The sequence below is a fragment of the Metarhizium robertsii genome (assembly GCF_000187425.2).
Source record: "Metarhizium robertsii ARSEF 23 chromosome Unknown MAA_Scf_5, whole genome shotgun sequence".
Lineage (NCBI taxonomy): Eukaryota > Fungi > Ascomycota > Sordariomycetes > Hypocreales > Clavicipitaceae > Metarhizium > Metarhizium robertsii.
In genome coordinates this window covers 244,872-262,188 of record NW_011942193.1, presented here as the reverse complement: position 1 = coordinate 262,188, position 17,317 = coordinate 244,872, and the positions used below count along the sequence as shown (strand labels likewise).

The window sequence follows — 17,317 nt, the reverse complement described above, 5'->3', positions numbered from 1 at the left end:
GCGCCGCCTGTCCCCTTTGTCGACACGATGGCGTCGCCCATCTGGCTGTTTAGCCTCCTGCAAGTATTTCTGGGACTTGCCGGAATGACATGGAAGTTGAGTGAAGGCTATCCAATCATGCATGTCCATGCAGCCCTGGACGCTTCCTCATGGCTCGAGATGTGCACCGGCACGTCGGCAGCCTCGTTCCAGTCCAACTGGCCCTGGTTTATGCTTCATCTGGTCCTCTACGCCGGCCAACTAGCAGGGTTCGTCTTGATCGTCCTGCACGAGACGGTGCCGCACACGGGGCCGGTCCGCGGCTTCGGGTATGTACACCGCAGAGCCATCAGTTTCCTCCCACCAGCGCCGGCAAATGCTAACCACGATGCGCGCCGCAGCCTCGTTGCCGCAATGGCCTGCATCTCCTGCTGCTTCGGCTTCTCGACAGCCATGCCCATCGTGTCCCTCTGGATCCATGTCCTGCACCGCCGCCCGGCCCAGAGCGTGGCCGCAGGACAAGCGCGGAAATTGGCCCTGCGAACCGCCTTCTGGCTCACGGGCGTCACACACGTCGGTGCCTTCCTGGTGGCCTTTGCAGCAACCGCCGTGTCTCGGGACCGGGGGCCGTTCCATCTCATGAACAGTCTGCTCGGGGTGCCCGACTGCTCAGTGTCGCAGCTCGCGTGCGCGCCGGCGGCGCAGGGACAGGCCCGAGTGCGGCAGATGAATGAAATGACGGGCACGTCGAGCGGGTTCTTCCTGGCCATGGGGCTCTTTTGCCAAGCGCTCGCGGCGGCCGGGAGGCGCATGGGCTGGAGGCTGCTGGCGAGGATGTTTCTTGTCAGTTTGGTCGTGGGCCCGGCCGCGGGCGCTGCCGACGCGCTGGTGCTGAGGGATGCGTTGATCGGGCTCGGAGACGGCACGAGGGACCACAGGGAGACGAGGAAATCCGAGTAGCTACATGTGTCAAGTATGTACATGTAGCTCAATAATTGAAGCCAACTCCACTCCGTAGCTCGAAGGCGATCCATCCTTCCCGAGATCGTCCCGCTTTTTGATCGCTGCGTAGGCGTGTTGCTATTATGGGCATGTGAGGCAGACACGAGCTGGTTGTTTCCTCTGAAGCTGAATCGAGAAATTGGCGGGACTTGTTCAACTGGTTTCGTAAACCGGCTGTTGTTACGCTCGTCGTTGTCAGCCAACCAACCATCAACATGCAACGCGTCAAGTACGCTCGTGATATACCCGTTTTGGGACGCAACCATGAACAAGCGGGGTGACACTTGGCTGCTGGAGAGCAAATTGGCCATCGTGTCAAACCGTCACTGTAATGGCTACCCATAGTTGTCATGGAAATAGGCTCGTTGTAGTTGTCAAGATGCGCAACAATCGAGTGTCAAGCGAGTCTGGTCAAATTCACGTCTACCTGCCTGCTGGGCTCACACCGTCCCATGAAAAGACTACCTGGTATTTACAAATTCACGCCGTCTGGCTCATCTGTTCCCGTCGTCCCCAAACCGCCACCAACTTGTCCAGCCCCTTGCCAGCATCCTGAAGCGCCTCCAGGCACGCCTTCTTCACACTGGGAGACTGCAACCCCGCCATGGCCTTTTCAATATCACCCTCACTGCGGCTCCGGAACGCCTCTTCAATCCGAGAATGGGCGTGCTTATCGTTGAGAGCAACGACAATGGGAAAAGACAGCTCGCCATTTCGCAGATCCTCCGCCACGCCACCCTTGTTGATGGCGTACTCGTCGGAATATATGTTCTTGCAATCATTTTGCAGCTGCGCGTACCAACTACGTCGCAAGGTCGATTAGCTTAGTCAACAGAGAGCAAAAAAAAAAAAGTACATACCCGAATCGAGTGAATAGATTATCTAGTTGATCACCACCGTCGTTTAGCAGTCTTCCAAGAAGCACAAACAGTGTCCCCGTCTTTAGTTGCGCCATATTCCTGTACATGGGGACTCTGTCCTCCTCCGCGAACCCAAAAGCTTTGAGTCCATCTCTACGCCAGACCAGGGAGAGATCTTGCCCCTCGAGCATCTGCTCCAGGGCCTTGAGCAGTTCCACGCCGAGAACGGGCCGTTCCCGCATGGCCCTGTTGATCGTCTTTGTGAGCACAAAGTACGCCCTGTTGGCCGTTTCACACGACCCGTAGAGCATGTGCGCCGTAGTCTGGTTCTTGCGCTTGGTGCTGTCGTCGCAAATGTCGTCCACCAGGATGAGGCAAAAGTGCACGGCGTCCATAATGTCCAGGATGAGGGCGTACTTGTCAGGGTCGTCATTCTTCAATGTCGGACTAAACGCCTTGACAAAGGGCGCGAAGTGATGACGGCCGTAGATGCCAAGGAGATATTCGTACGGACAGCTGGGAAGCTTGTCGACGGCTTCCCTGTTGCTCTCGAGGGAGCGACTCTTGTCATAGCCGTAGTGTTTGACGGTTTGAGAGGCGGCAGTCTTGTCGTGGCATCTGTTTCGGACGAGGTATCCGAGGGCGAATGCGGACAAGACGGCGGCCATTTCGCCGGCCATGAAGCGACCTGTGAGCCAAGCCATTGTTGCAGTTGAGAGTGGTATGTGTCGAGTTGATGGGGAAGCAGTGGACAAAGTGAGAGTCTGAATGTTGGGGTCTACTGGACCTTGGGAGTAAGTACTCTAGGGCAGCTGTGTAGATGGTGAAATCAAGTAGATGAAGGTGAGTGGGTAATGACGATTGCTTTCCAAACGGGAACCTGTCGAGTTTTAATAACTGATGAAAAGGCCAAGAGTTTTGTGGCTTTCGGGACCTGATGGTCAGGTTCCAAGGGGTATAAAAAGAATGCTTGCGTCCGTCATTTCTTCTCGGTATACCAACTTTTTTCTTCACCTTTTTTCCTAGTTTCCTCGGACACTGCGGCTTCTGACGACATGGACGGATTCAACAACGCGCAGGCCCCATCCGGCTATCAGGAGATTCAATGGCTAGCTGACACCTTTGTTGCATTGATGGGTCTCGGCTGGGTCGTCAACTACGCCTTGATGATCTGGCACTCCGCAAAGGGAGAAACGTACAGCATGGCTCTTCTTCCGCTCTGCAACAACATTGGCTGGGAACTCGTGTATACGCTTGTATACCCGTCGTCCAACAAGGTCGAGCTGGCCGTCTTCGCCGCGGGTGTGACTCTAAACGTCTTCATCATGGCAGCGGCAGCCCGATCGGCAAGGATCGAGTGGAGTCACTCTCCCCTGGTTGCGGACCATGCAGCCTTGATTCTCCTTTTGGGAACCTTGGTGTGCTTCACTGGTCATGTTGCATTGGCCCTGGAAATAGGGCCTGCGCTGGCGTACTCATGGGGAGCCGTCATATGCCAACTGGCCTTGAGCATCGGCGGCATGTGCCAGTTGCTGCAGAGAAACAGCACACGAGGAACATCCTGGACGTTATGGTATGTTAAGGGTCTTGCAGATTTTGTGTAACTGTGATGGCATGGAACTGACATCACCCCAGGCTCAGCAGATTTCTTGGCTCGTGTTGCACTGTCGGCTTTGCCTTTCTTCGCTGGAAGTACTGGCCGGAGGTATATGGCTGGCTCGGCAGCCCGCTCATCCTCTGGAGTCTCGCCACTTTCGTGCTCGCCGACTCAACCTATGGAGTTTGTCTGTATCTGGTGTCCCGGGCCGAGCAAAAGACTGCGAAGCTGGACTGATCTCGTGAAAGGGGGCGACAGAAACACAATCCACCCTGTCGGCCGCCGGCAATGGTGGTCCATGGGCCATCGCAAATGTTATCTTGACGCCCCGTATTTGATGCATGTTGCATGATGTGGATATCTTGCCTAGAATAGAAAATAAACCAATTGCTTGGCAAATCGGATCTCGCTGGTTGCACTGCATGGCCATATGCAAACTAACAAAGAGCCATGCCCTTTGATACGCCTTGTGACTAATGAAAGCGAACGGAGATGCCGTCATAGTTGCCACATGTAACCTGTCACTATTTTTTGGCGTGCTCGGATGCGCCGTATACAACCTCAATCTTGAGAGAATACCGAGCTCATTTCGCACTGATAAGGCCTGGCTGAACTTGGTCGATGAGCTTGGAGCTGACCATATTCTTCTTATCAAATACACCCTCGCCCATATCTTTGCAAAAGACAAACCATGTTCTGTGCTCCTTTACTCACTAGACTTGACACTTTTGAAAGACTTGATTGTCTCTGCTCGAATACAACGATGGCCACCACCACCACCACCACCACAGTGGAAACGCTTCGTCCTCAGGATATGACATGTTGGTCGCAAGCCACGCGTCCGCACTCCAATGGAAACACTACATACCTAGAAGACAAGGTTAGTATGACGTAAACTCGATAAGAAAACAGAGTTGCTCACCCAAAACCAGGTTCTGACTGCACCTCTGGATTATTTGCGAGAGTCGCCCGGAAAAGATATCCGTGGCGGCTTAACGAATGCATTCAACCAGTTCCTTTGCGTCCCAGAGGAAAAGGTCACTGTGATAAAACGCATCATTGATCTACTCCACAACGCCTCTCTGCTGTAAGTTTACGTCGTCGTCATTCAGCTTTACCAAAGCGATACTGACAAGTTGTAGCATTGACGATATTCAGGACTCGTCCAAACTACGACGGGGCGTCCCCGTTGCCCACAGCATCTTTGGCATTGCGCAGACCATAAACTCCGCCAACCTAGCCTACTTCATGGCCCAAAAAGAGCTGGACCAGCTCACGAACCCGCGCGCATATGCCATCTTCACCGAGGAGCTAGTCAACCTACACCGCGGCCAAGGCATGGAGCTTCACTGGAGAGACTCGCTACACTGCCCAACCGAGCAAGAGTACATGCGCATGATTCAAAACAAAACCGGGGGCCTGTTCCGCCTCGCGATCCGGCTGATGCAGGGCGAAAGCTCCAGCAAACGCGACTTCGTCCCGCTGGTAGAGACTCTCGGAGCCCTGTTTCAGATTCGGGACGACTATCAAAACTTGCAAAGTGACGTGTATTCAAAGAATAAGGGCTACTGCGAAGACATATCCGAAGGCAAATTCTCGTATCCCATTATTCATAGTATTCGATCGCGACCGGGGGATCTGCGACTGCTGAATATTTTGAAGCAGCGCAGTGAGGATCCCATGGTGAAGGAGTACGCGGTTGAATATATAGAGTCTACGGGAAGCTTTGTATACTCGCGGCAGAAGATTGAGTCTTTGCTTCAGCAGGCCAAGGCGCAGTTGGCGGATCTTGAAAATGGTACAAACCGTGGAGAGAAGATGCGAGCAATTCTCAAGATGTTGGCGTTGAAGTAATCCATACAAACAGCCTAGTCAATTTACATTCTATTTTATTTTTTTCAAAACTTGCCAAAGCATGCAGGGTAGTTAAAATAGAGACGAGGCGCTGCTCTCATTACTAAATCTGGGCGAACTCTTGCCGCGTTTGGCCATTTCGACATCATGGTAAAATTACTAGTTCATTTCCTACCTCGCATGTAAGAGAAGTAGCAGAGTAGACTGGGAAGTTCGGATCTTTTTTTCATTTCGTCATGTCTGCGAGAGCTTTGGTGACGTATCACTTATAACGTTTCATTACTTGCCACGACAGATTGAGCTTATCAATACCCTTCATTGATAAGAAAGAACATACGATTTTTCTGCAGCGCCCATAGAAGCTGCAGGAGCTCTCATACGTTATCGCCAAGTCTCAATACGCAATCATGCTCATGATAGGGGCGAGGACAAGATAACCATGCGGAATTTGCCTCATGTCACCCAACCACTTGATATTCTCACCCACGTCTGGGAGTCCACTTCTCTGCGATGGTATCCAACAATGTCACAATTTTGACGCCTGTACCGAGGTCGCAAACCGAGTGTTGTTGTTTTTGGCCATTGAACTACCTATTCCGGTTGATTCTCATGATACCATCTATTGATACGCTGCTCCCTATCCTTCGCTATCACACTATTAAAAATCTGGCCAATCGCGAGTTATATCGTAACATGTAACTTGCGCAAGTTTTGTAAATACAAAAGTCTACGTATTTTTGATTGCCGTGTCTCGTATCGGGCTTGACGAGCCTCCCAAAGGATACGTCATCTCCGTGCAGAAAACTATTGTAGCACGTTTTCCAAGATACGCACGAAGATAGGTCTTTAGTTTTTGACTCTCGTCACAAGATTCAGTGGTCTCTGCCAACAGTCGCTACTGGACCTGGGCTACATGGGCACCTGGGGTCTGGTACATTAGTATCAAGACAACAGCAGCTGTTGCACGTACTGTAGTATCAACATTTTCTTCCTAAAGCAACATTGGCTATATAGCTACTGACCCTAACCCTAACCCTTATTCCAAGACGCTAAATCACATCTCCTCGCCGCGGGAATTTGCGTCAGTGGCCCAGTTTCAGAGCAAAAAACCCGGGTTTGTTTCCAGAAACTGTTCTTAATCACGAGTTCAAGACACTTCCAAGTACTGAAATCGCGCTATATGCTCTAGTTGCGCTTTCAGGGCATTGTACGCGTGGGATGGGAAAAGCACCGGCATCCATGATATCCAGCTTGGCAGCCTAACAGTTCAGTGACGCCCAATTCTGTTCTTTCGAGTTACTCTAGGCATCTCGGCACACTGAAATACAGAGTCTGGTATACCCCGGATGCAGTGCAGCTGAATGATGTGTGGCCGTGGATTGGCACCTCACGATCCGTGCTGGGATCTCCACTACAGGGCATGACATTAGTTTTCGCCCTTCAATATTCGAACTATCTAGAGTCATCGCAATTAGAGAGAAAACTTACAAAGCAAGTTCAAAGGCCTCTTTATATTTCCCATTTGCTGCCCACTCCTGGCCGCATTTTTGGAAAATCTTCTCAAGATTCTCAATGGTTTCCGCATCGCTCTTTAAATAATTAAAGATGGGAACATGCAACTTGACATCTGGGAGATCTTGACCAGGAGTAATCTCAATGCAGAAGAAGAGCTTCATAACTAGCATTGCCGGATCGTTGACTGGTTTTTCGTAGTCGTTTGTAACCTCTTCCTTTTCTTGGAGTAAAAGATGCCATATAGACCTCAAGACCTCTACACTCTTTAGGGTGACTTCGTCCTGCCGTCGGCCGCCCAAGGTGATGCACTGTTGAACCGTGTTGAATGAATTGCTCGTTGTGTGAACGTAGATCTTGAATCTGGCTCGATGTAAATCTTGTTCTTTCACGAGATCCACGCACAGCATATCCATACAAGGTGGGCCAGGACGCTCCAGAAGGAATCTGCTTAAGTTAAAACATGTACCAACTCATGCGTGATAGCAGAAATAAACGTACTCAGAAACAGCCGTAATTGCGTTCTGGCTAATTGGAGGTTCCAAATGACGCGCAACATTCCAGATAGTCTCATTCATAGATTTAGCAGACCCCATCTCCTTGATTTGGGGGCTAATGTAGAGCTTGGTATCAGTCCGGGGCCCATCTAGGCCAAAGGCCAGCGCTGCAAAGGGGAGCCTGGCTCCGGCCTTTGGCTCAACCCCAGGTGGCAAAAGACTCGCTTGCCACTGTTGAATATTTTGCTGGGTTGTCGTTGCTTCTTCAGACGTTGGAGCCAGGGCATCCAGTAGAGCATCAGCCCATAGAGTGCTGAATCCCAACTCCGCGGAGAGAGATGCCAGGCATTTTCGCAAGGCGCCTATAGCGTACATGTCGTCATCCTCGGGCCCATTTGGACCTATGAATTCCCAGGCATATCTCACTTTTGGCTTCCCGGCATTTAGGTTCAGGCTGAGATCCATAGGGAAACCACTCTGGGTAAACCACGACTTGCTTGAGGAATCATCGGTTGGGCGAGGTCCAAAGTTGGGGAGAACGTAATCGCAAAGGAATTGGATATGTTTGCCTTGATCTGCATCCGAGTATGACCCTGCTGCTCTTAAGAGGGCGAGCAGCGGCGGGACGCTGTGGCGCATCCAGTACCTCAAGTCGAGGTTGCTGGTCATGGAAGCTTGATTGGCCATTGTAATTGCTGTCTTGAACGAAATATCTTCTGATGGGAGTAGAACAAAACGTAGAATTAGGGGACAGTCGATCCTGCAATGCCACACCAGGCCTTAAATTTAACACAAAAGAAGAACCAAGGATACTAAGCTCTTCCAAACACCAATTCTAGCTTTCCCAACATATCCAGATCTAGCGGACTGACAAGTGTGACACGGAGTTTAAGATACGCATTTCTGCACAGGAATTCAGATGTGGACGATTACGCACTTGACAAATGCATGTTCCTACATTTTGCTAATGTGTCACTTCAGTTCATTATAGATATGCTTATCGCGCCGAGTCTGGTGATGGTAGTGGTAAACAGGCAATTCTTATCATCTGCCTGTAGTATTACGAGCAGGGACATGATCTGGTGCGGTGGCACGACAGGCATCGTTTGACTGTTGAGTCCTGCAGCAAAATGAATGCAACAATAGCGGCCCCTGACCGAATATCCCTGACATCAGCTTGTAAGCATGCCGTTTTGGCACGATTTGGCGTCTGACATGCGGGCTCTCATCTCCGATAACCCCCGCCATGTACAACTTATCTTCTTTGCATCCTATTCGGCAATGACATTCTCAACTTGATAGTTGCTGCTGTATTAGCCGGATGTGAAATGCATCCCTTCTTGTTCGGAACATGAGGGGCAGGCCTAATATAACTGCACAGCTTCAAGATGTCAAGTGGCTTTTCGTTCTTCGCAACTGTCACGCTTAAACGCGACTAGTAATGGCACGTATTCAAGGGTAGTATGGTTGACTGCCAACCAACATTCCTTGTCGGTATTCCCCTTAGTCTAGCTGTCAGGCATACAGTATGGTCTGGTTTGAGGCAACTCCTATACAGATGCATGACTGGTCGTTACCCTATTCGCAGCTCTGTTGCGAAAGACGCGAATGGTAAGAGAGTCGCCATCTACCGTAACCCGACCGGAATGTACGGTAAAACAGTTTGCAAAGTATGAGTCGTCATTCTGCGTATAAAAACTCTTGGATTTTCTAAGCACTTCGGTATTACTCTAAACTATTCCTACTACCATTATACGCGCCACCCACTGTTGCTTTTATAATTTAAACACGATTGACAAATACGATATTAATGGACGACACCCGCGCCTTCACCAGGACCTCATCATTCTTCTTCTGCAAGAGGGGGACTGTAATACAGTGTCTGATAAACGCCCTTTTTCTCAGTGAAAATATACGATGCGTCACAGTGAACCGGCCTCTTGCGACCGTGTGCTGGTGAGCCACTGTAATACCATCATTAGCGAATCATTATGCGACTTGCAGCGTAGAGTAGCACACGCTGCACCGACATGGCCCTCTTCGGCGAAGAATAAAGAACAACTTACAATGCATCCGTAAAAATCTTCTTGTATCTCCCTTCTTCGCCCCAGGGGTGGCCGCAGATCTGGAAGATCTCCTGGTAATTCGCAATGGTTTCCTCATCGGTTCGAACATAGTTCCAAGTCGGTAAATACGTCTTGACGTTGGGGAAGTCCCTGCCTGGCTGGAGCTCAAAGCTGAAATACAATTTCTGGCAAAGCATGGACGAATCGTTAATCGGCTTTTCGAAATCCTCGTCAACGGGGCCTTCCGGTTCTTGAAGCAGCAGGTGCCAGATCGGCTGAAGTTTCTCCAAATACTGGTTTGTCTCTTCATCATTGATTTTTCCTCCGAGGCTAACATATTTGCGCACAGTCTTGAACGAGTTGCTCCTGGTGTGAATGTACAGCTTCACCCTCGCATCAGACAGATGGGCGTCGTCGACACAGTCAATGCCTACCAATTCAATCGGGGATGGCTCAGGAAGACCAGCGAAGAATCTTGTAAAAAAGGAATCAGTATTTGTGTGTACAGCAATGCGGGGGAGGTTTTGTGTTGACACAAGACTTACTTCTCTAGCATGTCGATTGCTTCGGGTTTAAATGCTGGCGTGAGGGTTCGAAGAATCTTCCAAACCTCACCCGCTGCTGGAGTACCAGTGATGATTTCCTTGGCCTTGGGATTGACATATAGCTTCATGGATATGTTGGAGCCTTTGAGGTCGAAGGCGGTCAGCGCAAAGGGGATTCTCTTCAGAGGAGCAGCTTCGACACCTTCGGGCACAAAGCTTTGCAACCACTGGGGCAGCATATCAATAATGTGCTGAGCCTCGTCTGGTTTCACAGCAAAGGCGGATAGCAACGCGCTGCTCCATTTGGTCGAAAAGCCAAACTTGGCAGAGACAGAGGCCACGATATCTCGAGCGGCCTGTATGGCCAAAGGGTCGCGGCCGTGTCCTCCGCTGGCACCCAACATCTCCCAACAATACCTTACGCAATTGTTGGATGACGCATTGAGACTGAGCTGAAGTGGAGAGCCACTTTGCGTCAGATGCGAGGGCCCAACGGCTTTGGACGGTCGCGGACCAAGATTGGGCAGAACAACTTCTTTCAGGATGCGTAACTGGGCTTCTTGTTCCGATGGGGAGTAGGCCTCGGTAGCTTCTAGAAGAGACTTGACTGGTGGGATAAAGTTATCCGACCAGTATTTCATATCCAAGGAATCTGCCGTCACATCTTGGCCAAGAACTGTTACCGTTTGGGTTGCCATCCTGTAATGTTCGGGCAATCGCACAGAGAAAGAGTAAGAGGCGGAAAGGGGTGAAGAATTGGAAACAGAGTATCTGAGAATGGTTGGTATAGTGATGTGCAAAGAAAAAAGGCGCGCGAAGAGCCTCTTTGAATGTTCCCGAGAGCTCCTCCTGGTAGTCGCATCTGTAGCTCATACGTCATCCGTCCACATGTCAATTGCAAATTTTCCCTCTTCAACTTTCCAGATCGGATATAACCATTCAAAAGAGATCCTATCAGGCAATGACTCGCATACCTCCCTGCAAAGTGGCAAAGTACCTGATAATACCGAGGACACTAACCACACCCCCGTGTCTAAACACTGCGGACGTATCTGGCTTTATCATTATACATGAATACTACATGCGACGCCCCAAAAATAGCCGTATGGGACGGAACATGTGGGCCTTTATCCGCCGGAACGAAGCAGGGTCTTTTTTTCCACGGCAACTCAACTAATCCCGCTCGTGTCTGTTAGACGGCGACAGCGGCGGACTTGCGTAGTTCGGCACGGAGTTCGATAGCACTACGACGCATGAATATCTAGATTCTGCTCATCGGCCGATGATTCTGATATTGGATGACACTTCAGTTTTCACCTGAAACAGACGTGGTTCGAAACGAATTCGGCAAATTGAACCTTGAAATTTTCCTATCTAGTCTATACTCTCATCTTGACATGTCAAAATGCATTCTAAGCTCAATAAAACACCTCCCCTTTAAAACGTCTCTACTTCTATAGCTACAATTCTCCAACTTTGGCGATATGTGTCCTGGAGCAGTGCCCATTTCAAGCTTTAGATACTACAGCATTGCGGCGGCGCAGGAGAACAACCGCCGTGCGATGAGGAAAAATTCTATCTCCGTGAAGCATATTGGGAGGACGCCCCGAGGGAAACTGTCCCTGCAACTGAAAGTCATACTCGAGTAAAAGTCGGCTCATGATTGCTTTAATCGTGTACTGTGAATCCAATTAGCAAGGCTGGATCAAAACAAAGCAAAGCAACACTTGAATCACGTACAGAAGCAAGAAATCGTCCTGGGCAGGCATATCGCCCCAGACCAAAATTGAGGTTGGCAGTGCTGCTGTTAGAAAACGAAGTCGGCGCGGAATTCTGCTGTTTGAGCCACCGGTCTGGCTTGAAAGTAGCTGCATCGGGCACGTTTTCTTCATCCATGTGAATAGACCTTGCGAGAAGCGCAATCTGCTGCCCGCGTTCTAATTGGTATCCGTCAGACAATGTAACGGGCTTCCGGACAAGACGCCTAAAAGTGACTGCGGTCCTGGTTAGCCATGTCCATTCCATGTACGAGAGTCGGGATTGCGCATACACTCTCCGACTGGATTCATCCGCTGGGATTCTCTCATCAAGCTATCCAGGTGCTTCATGTCAAGCATGGATTGCTGCGAGATGCTCATCCAACCTTCTTTCAGAACAGCTGCCTGTTCCTTTCGAAGGCTGTTTGTGAGATCCTTGTCCGCAATCATGTCAAAGATTAAATGTGTGCTGGCCATGGCCGTTGTATGGACCACGGCCATGCTCAGGATTCCAAGGGTGCGGTGCGCAAGGGCCTCTGGCTGCGACTCTTCCTCGGTCCTCGCCAGATCCATGCACCATTGCAAAAAGTCATCGTGCTCTTCGTTGGGAGATTCTCTGCGTCTCTTGACCTCTGTGCCCAGGAGCTGTTGGATGTACTGCAGTTGGTCGCGGGCCTCTCTCACTTCGGGAACCCAAGTTCCAAAAAAGGATGTCAGCAGACTGCCGAACCGGCGCGACGTGGAGATGCTCTCGAAGACGTTGCGGCTGTATGAAGCGGTTGTCTTGAGAAAAATCTCGTCGCGGCAGGTTGGCTCTCCCACAAACACCCGTGCCGCGGCACGAGTAGCCAGATGAAGAACCATCTCGTACGGATTGACTGGGATCCAGGAATCTAGGCAAGCACGGTTGTCAGCTCGTACTAGATGGATACATGTTTATGGTCGAGGAATACACACCATCTTGCATGGGCAAAACTTGCTCAAAGGCAAGCCTCAGCTCGTCCATCATCACCGGGATGATTTTCGCTACATCATGTTAGCACAACGTCGGTCAATGTCGGAATTCATGACGCCTACGAAGCCTGGGAGTCAAGCGCCGTTGTATGGCATGTGTGTGCAATTCGCTCCCGAGAAGTATGCTCGTAACGGCGCCAGCATTGTCATCAAAGCTCGCTGTCAAGGGGTCCAACTTGTCGTTAGTAACCGCGCGCAGTTCAGAGGCGTACTTGAGTGGAATGACGACCAAGTCCATGTCCATTTTATGCAGCTTGAACGGTTGATCTCGAAACTATAGCGCAGTAAGCGACTGCTCCGCGATATTGTCGGGAACTTGGCATCGAATACCTTTTGATACCCATACTTGATAAGTTGAGGCGCCTGGCTATTGTAACTCAACCGGTCAAAGATTTTGGGAAAGAATGACGGCCAGGATCTGGCACTGGGTATGCTTTCTTTCCGGTTGCTACTGTAAACAACATAGCAGAGGAGAAGAGCGACGACAACTGCGACGACTGGTAAAAGCGCCATGTTGAAGAATGGACTTGTCTAACGTGAAAAGGGGATGAAAAATTTCAGCAGGGAAAAGGAAAAGGTTTACACCATGTAGAGCTGTTATGCCGCTGGCGCTAGATTTAGCTCAAGTTTAAGTCTAGTCACTGTGATCACGGCGCACTCACATGTTCCTGGACCCTGAATTATGACGACGCTTGCGACGGGCCAATTCTCCAGATTAGAGAGACACTGGTGGAGTTGCCGCCACCTGTGACGATGACCCTTATGCAGTAGAACACAAGGGGAAAACTGGCTAAGCAGAACCATGGCATTGGTTATTGGCTAGCTGTTGGAAATGTAACATGACGCGGTGGTTCCGGCATCTCTGGGCCCCCGTCGTTCGGATGCGGTACAACCCCCGATGGTAACGAACCATTCGACGTGCCGCATCTAGTCTCAGCCGCGTCGCATGGAACATGTCGTATTTGGATCGGAGATGCGCGTGGCTTGTCCGGGAGCTATGCAGTTTCGGACTCTAGCATTCTTCGCATATCGCCGCCGCCCCGGGACCTGCATGATATGTTGCCGCCAACGGCCCACCATCGCGGATCTTTTTGGCTCACGACATTTTCTGTCGGGCCATCACGACATTTCGGGTCACATGGTCGGCTATCCATCGTTGCGGCTGTCGCCATGGCCGGTGTTCCTGCTAGGGTATGCCACTTATCACCGAACTCGACTCATCAATCTACCAGCCCTGGATAATCCTAGACAGTGCTGCAAATTCGTCAAGGATCGGAAAATTCGGCCGGCAGCCATGACGGGGTGATTATTCGAAAGGAGCCGTGGGCGCAAACTACACGCTCAGACTACCTTAGCTGGCCTTTTTAACGGCGAGGGACAAAGAGCCGCGGCGCCGCTCGTCATCATGGCTCACACTTTTCTTTACCATCTCGAGTTTTGAGCAAGACGTCCAGATACCTACTCAACATTACAATGCTATCCGAACGACTGAATGTATTTGACGATTATCCGGCCGCGGTATTTGCCATTATTGGCGTTGCCGTAGCTGCTGCCGCATTCTTCTTGTATCTCGATTATCCCATAGCAGTAAGAGTGCACTCCCTCTCCGGTACCGCGTTTCAAAAGATAATAAACATGTCTCAAGGTGGATGTGCCCATCATCGGGGTCGGAGTGCGATATACGAAATGGCTGGCGGCGATTCGAAACGTTTGGTACGCCCGAGAATCTATTCGTGAGGGATACGCCAAGGCAAGTTGCTCTCGGCTCTCATGGCAACATGGAACGCAGTCATGCACTAACAGTCGACACACAGCATGGTGATTTTGCATTTCAGATACCGACAATGACCCGAATGGACATATTTATATGCGATCGCCAGATGACAAGGGAATATTATACTGTGGATGATGATCACTTGTCTTTCCGGGCCGTCATGTCCGAGGTATGCCGCGGAACCAGGTCACATAGTTTCCATCGCAGCACGTCTAACTGTGACCAAGGAATTCCAATTCGAGCATCTTCTTCCAGGGCAGCTACACGATGTCCGCAGGATACCCAACTCGGTCATTGCAAAGGCCTTGAGCTGGCAGAGAACCAGGGCAAGAAAACCCGAGGACGCGTTCTTCAAGTCCTTCTCGGCCGAGTTTGTCCATGGGTTCCAGGAAGAAACGCAGCGACTAGTACAGAACCAGAGCTCGGGCATCTTCTCATTGTTCCGAGGTACTCCCCCGGCCGCAGACTCTGGATGGAGCGCTGTGCCGTGTTTCCCACTTGCCATCAAGGTCATTGCACGTCTTACAACATACTCTCTGTTCGGTGAGCCTTTGTGTAGGGATGTAGAGTTTCTAGACATGTGCTGCCGGTTTGGCGATGCCATCCCCCGGGATGCCCTTATCTTGCGCTCTTGGCCAGCCTGGGCAAGGCCGTACGTCCGCTTCTTTCAAGTCTTCTCACTCTCCCGTCCTGCGACTGACAATGCCTAGTTCCGTCGCAAAGCTCCTGGCTGCCCCGCGACTTGTGAGGAAGCTGCAGGGCATTTTGTACGCCGAGATACAACAAAGGAGAAGTACCCGGGAAAAGAATCCCATGAAGGTTTGTGCTCGGCAACTGCAATGACCAGACTGGGCTTGCTAATCCAAAGCTGTAGGATCTCCTCGACTTCACCATCGACTGGGTTGACCAACGGGGCGAAGAATATGACGATTGGCATATTACAGACATGATGACCAACACAATATTTGCTGCCTTGCATACGTCCAGTCAAGTACGTTGCTCGTTCTGCATACGTTGGAGTCATTGCTAACAGCCCCGACAGCTAGTAGTGCATACAATCTTCGAGCTCGCCACACGTCCCGAGTATGCTGACCCTCTACGAGAGGAGATAAAGCAATGCTTTGAACTGCACGGCGAGGGCACCAAGAAAGCTTTAGACTCCATGTACAAGGTGGATAGCTTCATCAAGGAGACGCAGCGAATGAACCCGCTCGACGCATGTACGTGTTGCCTCCTCGCCCATCTACGCTAGAGGTCTGGTATAATTTCTAACATTTGTATTAGCCGCATTGGCGAGATTGGCTCTCAGGGACTACACCTTTTCCAATGGCCTGCACATTCCCAAGGGGAGCGCAATTTTCACCCCCAACGCCCCTCTATTCCAGGACGAGAGATTCTATCCGGATCCCCAGCGTTTCGACGGCTTCCGATTTTCCAAAATGAGGAATGACCCAAAGCTCGTGTCTTCGTGTGACCTCACTTCAACCAACGAACGCAGCATGCATTTTGGAATTGGGCGCCATGCTTGCCCTGGCCGGTTCATGGTTTCTGACGAGGTGAAGCTTGCCATGGTGCATCTCTTGCAAAATTTCGACTTTTGTGTCGAGAACTTTGGGCCAAGGCCGAAAAACATGCCTTTTGGCAAGTTTATTCTGCCCGACATGAGCGCCAAGGTGTGGTTGAGGCCGTCTACCCGTGGCAAGGAGTGAGGTTGGGATATTCATGTTTTGGACTGTCACCTCGTATAGCCTTGTGAAGTTGAAAAATAGTATAATGAGTTGTTAGTATTAAAATTGACTGCTATTATTTCATGTTGAAAATGGAAATATTGACCGTTGGGCGTGCCAATGTGCGAGTGATGCCGCTTTCTCGTGCTTCAAAATCTATACAAATATTTCGGTAGCTAGTTTAAGGGGCTATTTGTGAAGCTCAAATATGAAGCACGGTCTGCTTCTCTATTGGGCTGTATTCTAAACGCCATCTGTAGGCCGCGCCAAGTCAATCCCCGATGGACTTTTCGAAATAAAGTATATCGACTCGTGAGCGTGCACAACTGATACTGAGTGAGACTTGCCCTTGTTTGCATAGGTTTATTTTCCAAATACTTTTTATGCATGTCTGGTCCGTACAGCAGCGAGAGATGTAACGGCAAAGTCTTCTCAAAGCGACGTGTGGGATAGAATGCTATCCTTGGCTATCTGTCACTTTCTTTCGCTCTTGTATAACTCCACAGTGGAATGTTGACGTCTTTGTTGGTGAAGGCATTATTAAAGGACTTGTTCTATCTTTCACGACAAGATGAAGCAAGTCACCTAAACATTTGATATACATCAAGTTCTGAATATTGCATAGCATACCCTATATTGTAAGAAGAGCTAAAGCCCTTATACGTCACACCTTGAGTTTAACTAGTTGCTAGCTAAAAGTTAGAAGACACAATTCAGATAATTCTACCTACTACGGTGTTTATAAGCTAACACATAGAGGTCTTCTAAGAGTGGAGTAGGACAAATGAGTTAGATAGGACGCTAATAGGATGCACGGCAACTTGGGGACGCGTGGCGGCCGATAGGCCCGGTGCGATATTTCAATATAAAAATTGGAAGGTTTATAGACTAAGAATACAAAAACTATCAACTTATCTACTCAAACTAGCCACAAGAGCATACAAGTATATAATTTAACTAGTAGATACATATTACGATACAGGCTAATATAGTTTTCTTATAGATGCAAACTGAAACCATATCGGAATAGTATACTTGAACTGACCAATTCAAAATAGAACTCTAAAGCTAGAACCAAAGTCCGCTCTGTCTGGTATCTTCAGCGTTGGTCACATGCTATGTCCCAGCTATCC

General features: G+C 50.0%; 8 protein-coding genes across 8 annotated transcripts; 4 read left to right on the top strand and 4 right to left on the bottom strand.

The window, feature by feature from the left end:
* Positions 1 to 27: 27 nt before the first annotated feature.
* MAA_00079 (uncharacterized protein) lies at positions 28 to 939 on the top strand (the record flags this gene model as incomplete). Its single annotated transcript, XM_007818077.1, has 1 exon — positions 28 to 939. One exon carries the CDS (start codon positions 28 to 30, stop codon positions 937 to 939), a length of 912 nt encoding a protein of 303 aa, XP_007816268.1.
* A 522-nt stretch (positions 940 to 1,461) lies between these two features.
* MAA_00080 (prenyl transferase) lies at positions 1,462 to 2,545 on the bottom strand (the record flags this gene model as incomplete). The annotated part of the gene is made up of 2 exons (XM_007818078.1): positions 1,462 to 1,783; positions 1,842 to 2,545. The coding sequence occupies 2 exons, from the start codon at positions 2,543 to 2,545 to the stop codon at positions 1,462 to 1,464; spliced, it is 1,026 nt and encodes a 341-aa protein (XP_007816269.1).
* Positions 2,546 to 2,896: 351 nt separating this feature from the next.
* On the top strand, positions 2,897 to 3,675 carry MAA_00081 (AtmB protein; the record flags this gene model as incomplete). The annotated part of the gene is made up of 2 exons (XM_007818079.1): positions 2,897 to 3,414; positions 3,477 to 3,675. 2 exons carry the CDS (start codon positions 2,897 to 2,899, stop codon positions 3,673 to 3,675), a joined length of 717 nt encoding a protein of 238 aa, XP_007816270.1.
* Positions 3,676 to 4,201: 526 nt separating this feature from the next.
* On the top strand, positions 4,202 to 5,292 carry MAA_00082 (Polyprenyl synthetase-related protein; the record flags this gene model as incomplete). Its single annotated transcript, XM_007818080.1, has 3 exons — positions 4,202 to 4,318; positions 4,371 to 4,525; positions 4,581 to 5,292. The coding sequence occupies 3 exons, from the start codon at positions 4,202 to 4,204 to the stop codon at positions 5,290 to 5,292; spliced, it is 984 nt and encodes a 327-aa protein (XP_007816271.1).
* Positions 5,293 to 6,776: 1,484 nt separating this feature from the next.
* MAA_00083 (Aromatic prenyltransferase, DMATS type) lies at positions 6,777 to 7,988 on the bottom strand (the record flags this gene model as incomplete). The annotated part of the gene is made up of 2 exons (XM_007818081.2): positions 6,777 to 7,251; positions 7,306 to 7,988. 2 exons carry the CDS (start codon positions 7,986 to 7,988, stop codon positions 6,777 to 6,779), a joined length of 1,158 nt encoding a protein of 385 aa, XP_007816272.1.
* Positions 7,989 to 9,144: 1,156 nt separating this feature from the next.
* On the bottom strand, positions 9,145 to 10,610 carry MAA_00084 (aromatic prenyl transferase; the record flags this gene model as incomplete). Its single annotated transcript, XM_007818082.2, has 3 exons — positions 9,145 to 9,265; positions 9,368 to 9,841; positions 9,913 to 10,610. 3 exons carry the CDS (start codon positions 10,608 to 10,610, stop codon positions 9,145 to 9,147), a joined length of 1,293 nt encoding a protein of 430 aa, XP_007816273.2.
* An 810-nt stretch (positions 10,611 to 11,420) lies between these two features.
* MAA_11190 (uncharacterized protein) lies at positions 11,421 to 13,196 on the bottom strand (the record flags this gene model as incomplete). Its single annotated transcript, XM_011413170.1, has 6 exons — positions 11,421 to 11,591; positions 11,653 to 11,906; positions 11,963 to 12,562; positions 12,627 to 12,695; positions 12,747 to 12,957; positions 13,014 to 13,196. 6 exons carry the CDS (start codon positions 13,194 to 13,196, stop codon positions 11,421 to 11,423), a joined length of 1,488 nt encoding a protein of 495 aa, XP_011411472.1.
* A 960-nt stretch (positions 13,197 to 14,156) lies between these two features.
* On the top strand, positions 14,157 to 16,166 carry MAA_00085 (Cytochrome P450 CYP698B1; the record flags this gene model as incomplete). The annotated part of the gene is made up of 7 exons (XM_007818083.1): positions 14,157 to 14,396; positions 14,498 to 14,626; positions 14,685 to 15,109; positions 15,168 to 15,276; positions 15,332 to 15,448; positions 15,500 to 15,677; positions 15,742 to 16,166. 7 exons carry the CDS (start codon positions 14,157 to 14,159, stop codon positions 16,164 to 16,166), a joined length of 1,623 nt encoding a protein of 540 aa, XP_007816274.1.
* Positions 16,167 to 17,317: the final 1,151 nt, after the last annotated feature.